The sequence below is a fragment of the Procambarus clarkii genome, chromosome 36 (assembly GCF_040958095.1).
Source record: "Procambarus clarkii isolate CNS0578487 chromosome 36, FALCON_Pclarkii_2.0, whole genome shotgun sequence".
Lineage (NCBI taxonomy): Eukaryota > Metazoa > Arthropoda > Malacostraca > Decapoda > Cambaridae > Procambarus > Procambarus clarkii.
Window position 1 is genome coordinate 38,227,891 of NC_091185.1, and position 12,008 is coordinate 38,239,898.

The 12,008-nt window shown below is 40.5% G+C and overlaps 1 protein-coding gene across 1 annotated transcript in view; it reads left to right on the forward strand.

The window, feature by feature from the left end:
* Nucleotides 1-8,680, forward strand: part of LOC138371771 (antifreeze protein Maxi-like) — a 23,291-nt gene extending 14,611 nt beyond the window's left edge. Inside the window, exon 2 of the mRNA XM_069336793.1 lies at nucleotides 7,727-8,680. Within this exon, the coding sequence (XP_069192894.1) occupies nucleotides 7,727-8,680 (954 nt within the window). The remainder of the gene's footprint in view (nucleotides 1-7,726) is intronic.
* Nucleotides 8,681-12,008: the final 3,328 nt, after the last annotated feature.

Consider the following 12,008-nt stretch of genomic DNA (forward strand, 5'->3'; position numbering starts at 1 on the left):
AGCTAGGAATTATCTCCCCAAAAAAGGACTGGGAAACAAAGGGATGGCGTACCAATAAGGAAATTATGAGATGAGAAATTCCTAAGGGATATACCATAGGACACAAAACTCAGAACTAAGTACGTACAAGACATGATAGACTTTGTCACCAAAATGTGTCAGGAGGCAGTAAACAGGTTTATCCCGGCCCTGCAGGAAAAAACCGAGAAGCAAAAGAAGAATCCGTGGTTTAATAGTGTATGTATGAAAGCATAGAAACTGAACAAAAGGATGTGGAGGAACTTCCGAAATAAAAGAACACCAGACAGTAGAGATACCAGAGAACCAGGAACGAGTATGTTAGTGTGAGGAGAGAAGCTGAGAAAAAGTACGAAAATGATATAGCTAATAAAGACAAGACCGAACCAAAGCTACTACAAAGTCACATCAGGTGGAAAACAACAGTGAAGGAACATGTAATGATACGTAGAACGGTTGAGGACAGGTACACAGAGCTTGACAAAGAGGTGTGTAAGGAACTCGACAAGAGGTTCTAGGAGGTCTTCACAATAGAACAAGGTGAGGTCACTGCACTAAGAGAGGTGGCAAGAAACCAGGCGGCCATGGATGGGTTCAAAATTACTAGAGATGAGGTCAAGAGGCACCTGTTGGATCTGGACGTTAGAAAGGCTGTTGGTCCGGATGGAATCTCACCATGGGTATTGAAAGATTGTGCAGGAGCGCCATGTTTGCCACTCTCCATAGTGTATAATAGGTCACTGGAAACGGGAGACCGACCAGAAATATGGAAGACGGGTAATATAGTCCCAATATACAAAAAGGGTGAGAGACAAGAGGCACTGAACTACATGCCAGTGTCCTTATCTTGTATACCATGCAAGGTGATGGAGAAGATCGTGAGAAAAAAACTAGTAACACATCTGGAGGGAAGGGACTTCGTGACAACCCATCAACATGAGTTCAGGGAGGGTAAATCTTGCCTTACAGGCTTAATATAATTCTACTATTAGGTGGCAAAAATTAAGCAAGAAAGAGAAGGATGGGGAGACTGCATTTTTTGGATTGTCGGAAAGCATTTGACACAGTACCCCATAAAAGGCTGATGCATAAGCTGGAAAAACAGGCAGGAATAAATGCTAGGGCGCTCCAGTGGATAAGGGAGTGATACCTGGTTGATACCTGGTTGATGGGGTTCTGGGAGTTCTTCTACTCCTCAAGCCCGGCCCGAATCCAGGCTCGACTTATGAGAGTTTGGTCCACCAGGCTGTTGCTTTGAGCGGCCCGCAGGCCCACATACCCACCACAGCCCGGTTGGTCCGGCACTACTTGGAGGAATAAATCTAGTTTCCTCTTGAAAATGTCCACGGTTGTTCCGGCAATATTTCTTATGCTTGCTGGGAGGACGTTGAACAACCGCGGACCTCTGATGTTTATACAGTGTTCTCTGATTGTGCCTATGGCACCTCTGCTCTTCACTGGTTCTATTCTACATTTTCTTCCATGTCGTTCACTCCAGTACGTTGTTATTTTACTGTATAGATTTGGTACTTGGCCCTCCAGTATCTTCCAGGTGTATATTATTTGATATCTCTCTCGTCTTCTTTCTAGTGAGTACATTTGGAGGGCTTTGAGACGATCCCAATAATTTAGGTGCTTTATTGCGTCTATGCGTGCCGTATATGTTCTCTGTATTCCCTCTATTTCAGCAATCTCTCCTGCTCTGAAGGGGAAAGTGAGTACTGAGCAGTACTCAAGACGGGACAACACAAGTGACTTGAAGAGTACAACCATTGTGATGGGATCCCTGGATTTGAAAGTTCTCGTAATCCATCCTATCATTTTTCTGGCTGTCGCAATATTTGCTTGGTTATGCTCCTTAAACGTTAGGTCGTCAGACATTATTATTCCCAAATCCTTTACATGCTGTTTTCCTACTATGGGTACATTTGATTGTGTTTTGTACTCTGTATTATGTTTAAGGTCCTCATTTTTACCGTACCTGAGTACCTGGAATTTATCACTGTTAAACATCATGTTATTTTCTGATGCCCAGTCGAAAACTTTATTAATATCAGCTTGAAGTTTTTCAATGTCCTCAGCCGAGGTAATTTTCATACTGATTTTTGTGTCATCTGCAAAGGATGATACGAAGCTGTGACTTGTATTTTTGTCTATATCTGATATGAGAATAAGGAAAAGCAGTGGTGCAAGGACTGTACCCTGAGGTACAGAGCTTTTCACTGCATTTGGACTAGATTTTATATGGTTGACAGTTACTCGCTGAGTCCTGTTTGACAGAAAACTGAGTATCCAGCGTCCTACTTTACCGGTTATTCCCATTGACTTCATTTTGTGTGCTATCACGCCATGGTCACATTTATCGAAAGCCTTTGCGAAGTCCGTGTATATCACATCAGCATTCCGTTTCTCTTCTAATGCCTCAGTGACTTTGTCGTAGTGCTCAAGTAGCTGTGAGAGGCACGATCTTCCCGCTCGAAATCCATGTTGGCCTGGGTTGTGAAGGTTATTGGTCTCCATGAAATTGGTGACCTGACTCCTAATCACTCTCTCAAATACTTTTATGATGTGCAATGTTAGTGCAACTGGTCTATAATTTTTTGCCAATGCTTTGCTCCCTCCCTTGTATAGAGGGGGTATGTCTGCTACTTTAAGTGCATCTGGTATCTCCCCCGTGTCCAAGCTCTTCCTCCACACTATACTGAGTGCCTGTGCTACCGGCTCTTTGCATTTCTTTATAAATATTGAATTCCATGAGTCTGGACCTGGGGCCGAGTGCATGGGCATGTTTTCAATTTCTTTTTCAAAATTTAGTGCGTTCGTGTTTATATCAGTTATATTTACAGGGATTTGAATATCCCGCATGAAGAAATTGTCTGGATCTTCCACCTTCATGTTGTTTATTGGAGTGCTAAACATGTCCTCATACTGCTTTTTTAGGATTTCACTAATTTCTTTGTCATCCTCCGTGTATGAACCTTCACTTGTACGAATAGGTCCAATACTGGCAGTGGTTTTTGCTTTTGATTTCGCATATGAGAAGAAATATTTTGGATTTTTCTTTATTTCCTGAATTGCTTTCTGTTCTAACTATATCTAAGCAATAGGAAGCAGAGAGTTACAGTGAGAGGTGAGACCTCAGATTGGCGTGAAGTCACCACTGCAGTCTTACAGGGCTCTGTACTCGGACCTATCCTGTTTCTGATAACGTAAATGATCTCCCAGAGGGTATAGATTCATTCCTCTCAATGTTTGTTGACGACGCCAAAATTATGAGAAGAATTAAGACAGAGGGGGAATAGCTTGAGGCTTTAAGAAGACCTGGACAAGCTGCAGGAATGGTCGAGCAAATGGTTGTTAGAGTTTAATTCCAGTCAATGCAATGTAATAAAGATAGGTGAAGGGACCAGAAGACCAGATACACGGTATCATTTGGGAGATGAAATCCTTCAAGAGTATGAGAGAGAGAAAAACCTGAGGGTTGATATCATGCCAGACCTGTCCCCTGAAGCTCATATCAAGAGGATAACATCAGCGGCATATGCCAGGTTGGCTAACATAAGAACGGCCTTCAGAAAATTGTGTAAAGAATCTTTCAGAACTTTGTATTCCACATATGTCAGACCAATTCTAGAGTATGCGGCTCCAGCATGGAGTCTATATCTAGTCAAGCAAAAGAATAAACAGGAAAAGGTTCACAGGTTTGCCACTAGACTAGTATCCGAACTGAGGGGTATGAGCTACGAGGAGAGACTACGGGAATTAAACCTTACGTCACTGTGAGACAGAAGAGTTAGCGGGAACATGATCACCACATACAAGATTCTCAGATGAATTGAAAACATAGATAAAGACAGGTTATTTAACACAAGGAGCACATGCACTAGGGGACACAGATGGAGATTGAGTACCAAAATGAGCCATAGAGACGTTCGAAAGTATTTTTTCAGTGTCAGAGTAGTAGACAAATAGAATGCTTTAGGAAGTGATGTGGTGGAGGCTGACTCCATACACAGTTTCAAGTGTAGATATGATTGAGCCCAGTAGGCCCAGGAACTTGTAAATTAGTTGATTGACATTTGAGAGGCGGGACTAAAGAGCCAGAGCTCAACCCATGCAAGCACAATTAGGTAAGTACAATTAGGTAAGTACTCAGTCAGGCATAAAAACCCCACACTCAGCCACACATACACACCAACACTCAACCACACACAAACATTCACACTCAGCCACACACAAACATTCACACTCAACCACACTCAACCACACACACACTGAACCCACACACAAACTCCCACACTCAACCACACACAAAGACCTACACTCGGCCACACACAAACACTCACACCCGGCCACACACAAACACCCACACTCAACCACACACAAACATCCACACTCCACCTCACACAAACACCCACACTCCACCTCACACAAACACCCACACTCAACCACACACAAACACCCACACACAAACACCCCACACTCAACCACACACAAACACCCACACTCAACCACATACAAACACCCACACTCCACCCACACACAAACACCCACACTCAACCACACACAAACACCCACACACAAACACCCCACACTCAACCACACATAAACACCCCACACTCATCCACACATAAACATCCCACACTCAACCACACACAAACAACCACACTCAACCACACATAAACACCCCACACTCAACCACACACAAACAACCACACTCAACCACACATAAACACCCCACACTCAACCATTCACAAACACCCACACTCAACTACACACACACAGGCCTCGTAATTCTGTGGCGCGGGTTCGATTCCCGCACGAGGCAGAAACACATGGGCAAAGTTTCTTTCACCCTGAATGCCCCTGTTACCTAGCAGTAAATAGATACCTGGGAGTTAGTCAGCTGTCACGGGCTCCTTCCTGGTGTGTGTGTGTGTGTGGTGTAGGAAAAAAAAGTAGTTAGTAAACAGTTGATTGACAGTTGAGAGGCGGGCCGAAAGAGCAAAGCTCAACCCCCGCAAGCACAACTAGGTGAATACAGACACTCACTCTCAACCACACACAAACACCCACACTCAGCCACACACAAACACCCCACACTCAATCACACACAAATGTAACAAACTAGGTTTGTTGTAAGAATTATCCAGTATTGTTCTCTCAAACATGGGAGTTTGGGAAGATTGGAGTCAAGTGGTAGTGACCTGACTCTGGAGCACAAGGCGCATCCCCCTGGGAATTAGCAGTCTGGGTCACAAAATGGCTGGCGCCCTTTGTCTCATAGCAACGTATAATGAATCATTCTATAGTATTCAGTAATTTAGAGAAATTAGTCTTCATTCAAATTGTATAATATTCCTGGTTATAGTATCGAGAGGATCCTAATTGTAAGGATAATGAGTAAGTCACCATCAGTGACGTCACTAGCGGGACTAGTCTCTACGAACCTAACCAACCCTACCTAACCTAACCTAACCTATAGAAATAGGTTAGGTTAGGTTAGGTAGCCGAAAAAGTTAGGTTAGGTTAGGTTAGGTAGGTTAGGTAGTCGAAAAATAATTAATTCATGAAAACTTGGCTTATTAGGCAAATCGGGCCTTGCATAGTAGGCAGAGAAGTGCGTTCTGGCTACTAGGTACGACATATATATATATATATATATATATATATATATATATATATATATATATATATATATATATATATATATATATATATATTGTAACGGGAAAGTGTTGGAGTGTAGATGTTCGGCAGTCCTCCAATGGCAGGTGTCAATGCCTGGTCACATTTACAAAAACTAGATAGACTGCTTGCCTGTTGTCTGTGGTAAGTGAGAGGGAGGAACACGTAAAACACAAAGTATGAACAATGAAACTTTAATATTTACTTTAAGCATAAATGAAAATAAAGACAAATCTCGGGTAAATGAATTGTGCAATTAAATAACAAAGATAAATGCAAAAACAATGTGAGACACAATAATAAATGGTGAAATGGTGCTGAGAATATTGGCTATGGCTGAGACCTCCCTTAGTATACAAAAGCCACAGAGCTTAGTATGCCAGAGAGAGATGTCAACTCTAAGAGCACAATGAATATTCTAAAGTTGATGGCTGGTCCAAGCTCAGACGTCGACTCAGGTAGATGGCGCTGAGGTGCAGTGTGCAGGTGTGCGGTCGGCGAATCACCAATCAGGAGCAGGCAGGCTGGGATGGGTAGATGGCTGGTTGACGACGAGCCGGCGTGGAGGGTGTGTGGAGTAGGGGGGGGGGGGTTCTTGGGTACGTTTTGCCTCCTGGTCAAAACGTTTTGTGCTACCAGTGGACGTATCTTGAATGTAGCATCTTATACTTGTAAACTGGACGTAACTTTAGGTAGGGAAGAGCAGGCTCAATCTCTCTTGAAAGAGATTATCGTCACAATATATATATATATATATATATATATATATATATATATATATATATATATATATATATATATATATATATATAAATATATATATATATAAATATATATATATATATATATATATATATATATATATATATATATATTCCTTGGGTCATTCACACATTCCTAGGGCCATCTTGGTATCACACAATTTCCACCACCAATATCAGCCACCTGGCACAAGGTTGGCCAATAACAGGGCGGCCCTACAGGTAGCTCTTAGATGGTGAAATTGAACTAGTGTTAAGATCTGGCTGGCATCATCTAATCGTCCCAGCATCTGTCTGTACTTAAGGGAGTTTCTACACTGACTAATTAGTTAATACAGTTAGGATGCGTCACAGAGGAATTTAGCAGCACATATAATTGTGAATTAAATTTAGTTATTGTGTACTTGGAATGATTAGCTTATCAATTATCAGTTGAGCTCTGTGGACGATGGTGCAGGTCGCCACAACACTTCTGGGTGGCTATGGCTGTTGTGTTGAGCTGGGAGCAGGTGTCAGGCAGCCGGACAACACGCACCAAAACTTTGAGTTTCCAGGTGTCTCTCAAAGCTTGTGAAGTTGGCACAAACTTTGTCGTTTGTTGAGCTGTCGCCGGCGGCGCCCCAGACCTCCCTTGCAAGCAATTGGCAAGCTCTAAGCTAAGTATTTGATGTCTCTCTCTCTCTCTCTCTCTCTTTGTCTCTCTCTCTCTTTCATAGTGGCGTCTCTAAGGATTCATTGATTCTCATTCTTGCACTAACAATGAACACAAATATATATATGTGTAAATAAATGCAACATTTTTTTTTAGCTTTTTCAATGAATCGTGATTTACTAATGTTATACATCACTCGAATGCTGTTCAATTCATTGACTGAAATAAACTGTGCCGCAACTTACGAGATGTCGTAAGTGTCGCACATCGAAAAAAAACAAAGTTTACAAAACTTGGGTTTATTTGTCAAAATATCGTCTACACGTACAACTTACAAATGTCTGATTAATTTCAAATATGGTTTAAAGTTTTGCTGGCAGGCTCGACACAGATACGGTAACACAACGCAAATATTATTGTATGTAAAGTATCGTTTTCAGTTGGATGCAACGAGTTTTAAAGGATTGTTTGAAAAGTTTATTAAACGAGAAAACACTACGAAATTTTCTCCGCACAAAACGATACCGGCGAAGGCTTCTCTCAGACCCTCTCCACGAGAGAAGGTAAACGTCAAACCCTTAAGGCAGAATGATATCCCCACCCACAGTGCTCCAACACTCAGAACATATTAAGTGATGGATCCATACACCACCCCTCTGGTACAGCTGCAAGTGTAGCTGGTGCAGCTGTTAATGTAGCTAGTGCAACAGCAAGTGTAGCTGGTGCAGCTGTTAATGTAGCTAGTGCAGCTGTTAATGTAGCTAGTGCAACAGCAAGTGTAGCTGGTGCAGCTGTTAATGTAGCTAGTGCAACAGCAAGTGTAGCTGGTGCAGCTGTTAATGTAGCTAGTGCAACAGCAAGTGTAGCTGGTGCAGCTGTTAATGTAGCTAGTGCAACAGCAAGTGTAGCTGGTGCAGCTGTTAATGTAGCTAGTGCAACAGCAAGTGTAGCTGGTGCAGCTGTTAATGTAGCTAGTGCAACAGCAAGTGTAGCTGGTGCAGCTGCAAGTGTAGGTTGTGATGCGGCAAGTGTAGTTGGTGTAGCTGCAAGTGTAGCTGGTTCAGTTGTAAGTGTAGCTGGTGCAGCTGCATGTGCAGCTGGTGCAGCTACATGTGTAGCTGGTGCAGCTGGAAGTGTAGCTAGTGCAGCTGCAAGTGTAGGTTGTGATGCGGCAAGTGTAGTTGGTGCAGCTGCAAGTGTAGCTGGTGTAGCTGCAAGTGTAGCTGGTGCAGCTGCATGTGCAGCTGATGCAGCTGCAAGCGTAGCTGGAGCAGCTGCAAGTGTAGCTGGTGCACCTGCAAGTGTAGCTGGTTCAGTTGGAAGTGTAGCTGGTGCAGCTACATGTGTAGCTGGTGCAGCTGGAAGTGTAGCTAGTGCAGCTGCAAGTGTAACTTCTGCAGGTGCGAGTGTAGCTGGTGCAGCTGCTAGTGTAGATGGTGCAGCTACATGTGCAACTGGTGCAGCTGCAAGTATAACTGGTGCAGCTGCAGGTATAGCAGGTCGATTGTTCGAAACTCCTAGTAGCCAAGTGAATGAAATGTTATTATCCACGGTAGTATAGTTCACTATATAAATATATATATATATATATATATATATATATATATATATATATATATATATATATATATATATATATATATATATATATATATATATATATATATACTGTTGCAGCCTTCCTGTCCTCCTTATCAGCATACGACGACCTTGTGAAGGAAATTCTACCTGCCCACTTACATCAGCTGGCAGGTGTACATGATCCTAATTTTACACGCTGTGCCACAGAGTGGGCCTATCGTGCAGGCCCATCACCTCAACCACCAACCCCAAAAGCCCACAAGCAATCCAGCTGGGATGGCCCTATTGTAGACCAAGTTGCTGCAGAGTGCCTGGGTGCTGCAACAACACAACACGACATTGCTCGCCTCACAGCAGTAGCAGCCCCACATGCAGGGGATTTCCTGTTAGCAACCCCAATGTCGGCAACTGGCACGCGTCTCACACCACACGCCCTCCGAATTGCAGTGGCCCTCCGCCTTGCTGCCCCAATCCACACCAGATATACGTGTATTTGCGGCGAGGTGGTGGCTGACAGGTACGGCCACCATGGCCTACTCTGCCAAAGCACAGGGGGATGGCACTCGAGGCACAGTGAAGTTAACGACATCATCAAGAGGAGCCTCACCACAGCTGGATGCCCAGCTGAAAGAGAGCCCCATTACCTAATGCCCCGTAACTCTGATGCTCTTATTGGTCGCCTGGATGGTATTACAGTGAACCCGTGGTAGAATGGCAAGCAGTTGGTATGGGACTACACGTGCGTATCAACCCTGGCTAACACCTACATTGACCTCAGTGTTGCACAACCAGATGGCGCTGCCACCCACAGGGAAGTAGCCAAATCCCGTAAGTATAGAGAACTGGATCACCACTACAATTTTGTCCCCATAGCTTCTGAGACACTCGGCACCTGGGGTAAAAGTGCTACCAGTTTTTTGAAGGAACTGGGTTCTAGGCTCATTGAAACAACAAGGGACCCTAGAGCTGCCAGCTTTCTTTTCCAGTGCCTCAGTGTGGCGATACAGAGGGGAAATGCGCACTGCATCCAGGGTTTCTGCCCGCCATCTGAGGAGCTGGAGGAACTCGACAACCTATGATAACCATCTTCGTAACCTATATGTAACTCCTTTTTTGTAACAAAGTTCAAATAAAGCAAATATATATGTGTACATACAAAAGAATGGGGGTGGTAGGAGAAGATAATATTAGTGTTCAGTGAGAAACCACAAGGTCTCCTCTGAATACTTTTTATTTTCTTCTCCGAGGCTATGGGTCCCCACATTGGCACCAGAGGTGGTACCCTCACAAACATATATATATATATATATATATATATATATATATATATATATATATATATATATATATATATATGACAATGTCAGACCACGGAGGAAAAATGAAACAGGAAATTTCCCTAAGTACTTACGTATATTAAATACATCTTCAGAAGGTGACCTTCTGAAGATGTATTTAATATACGAAAGTACTTAAGGAAATTTCCTGTTTCATTTTTCCTCCATGGTCTGACATTGTCACATTCTTAATCACGTGTTTATTTTCGTGATATACACACACATATATATATATATATATATATATATATATATATATATATATATATATATATATATATATATATATATATATATATATATATATACATATATATATGTTGCACCTAGTAGCCAGAACGTCGTACTCGGCCTACTGTGCAAAGCCCGATTTGCCTAATAAGCCAATTTTTCCTGAATTTATATATTTTTCAAATTTTTTCTTATGAAATGATAAATCTGGTTATTTCATTATGTATAGGTTTATTAGTTTAAATTTGAGTTAAAACTAACGTACATATATGACCGAACCTAACCAACCCTACCTAACATAACCTAACCTATCTAAACCTAACCTAAACTAACACAACTACGTCAATAATTTATGTTCCTAATATAATATAATAATAATAATTAAAATAAATTAATTGGAAACGTTTTATTGAAAATACAGAAAATCACTCGACCTATTAGGCAAATCAGGCCTTGCATAGTAGGCCGAGAAGTGCGTTCTGGCTACTAGGTACGACATTATATATATATATGTATATATATATATATATATATATATATATATATATATATATATATATATATATATATATATATATATATATATATATATATATATATATATATATTGCGAGGCACTACACATCAAGAAGTCAACACCAGCAATCAACAGCCAATTAATGCACAGCTATATTCTACCCACCTCAAGACTCCGCTCCAATATAGAAGCATAAAGGAATATGGACCAATAGGCTTTCTACAATCACTTCTATTCAATACCCATTGTTTCGTGTTCTGTCTTGTGTTGATGAAATTAATACCCTATTAATGCTACCTCTTGTTCTGTCTTGTGTTGATGAAATTAATACCCTATTAATGCCACCTCACCCCATCCACCTCTCTCAAAAAAAAAAAAAAAAAATATATATATATATATATATATATATATATATATATATATATATATATATATATATATATATATATATATATTTATATATATATATATATATATATATATATATATATATATATATATATATATATATATATATGTCGTACCTAGTAGCCAGAATGCACTTCTCAGCCTACTATGCAAGGCCCGATTTGCCTAATAAGCCAAGTTTTCATGAATTAATTGTTTTTCGACTACCTACCCTACCTAACCTAACCTAACCTAACTTTTTCGGCTACCTAACCTAACCTAACCTATAAAGATAGGTTAGGTTAGGTTAGGTAGGGTTGGTTAAGTTCGGTCATATATCTACGTTAATTTTATCTCCAATAAAAAAAAATTGACCTCATACATAAAGAAATGGGAAGCTTTATCATTTCACAAGAAAAAAATTAGAGAAAATATATTAATTCAGGAAAACTTGGCTAGGCTAGGAAAAACTGGAATTAGGCAAATCGGGCCTTGCATAGTAGGCTGAGAAGTGAGTTCTGACTACTAGGTACGACATATATATATATATATATATATATATATATATATATATATATATATATATATATATATATATATATATATATATATATATATATATATATATAGTTTTACGAAACGCGCTCGTGTCGCGTCAGACTAGAAATAAAAATGAATTTTGGAGAATTGATTTTTGAATTACCTCCAACAGTGAAAAGAAATGTACGAAAGATTGAGAAAATTCGTGTTAGAATTATTAATCTTACTTTTTCGGTCATATTTAATAATATATATGTGTATACATATATATATATATATATATATATATATATATA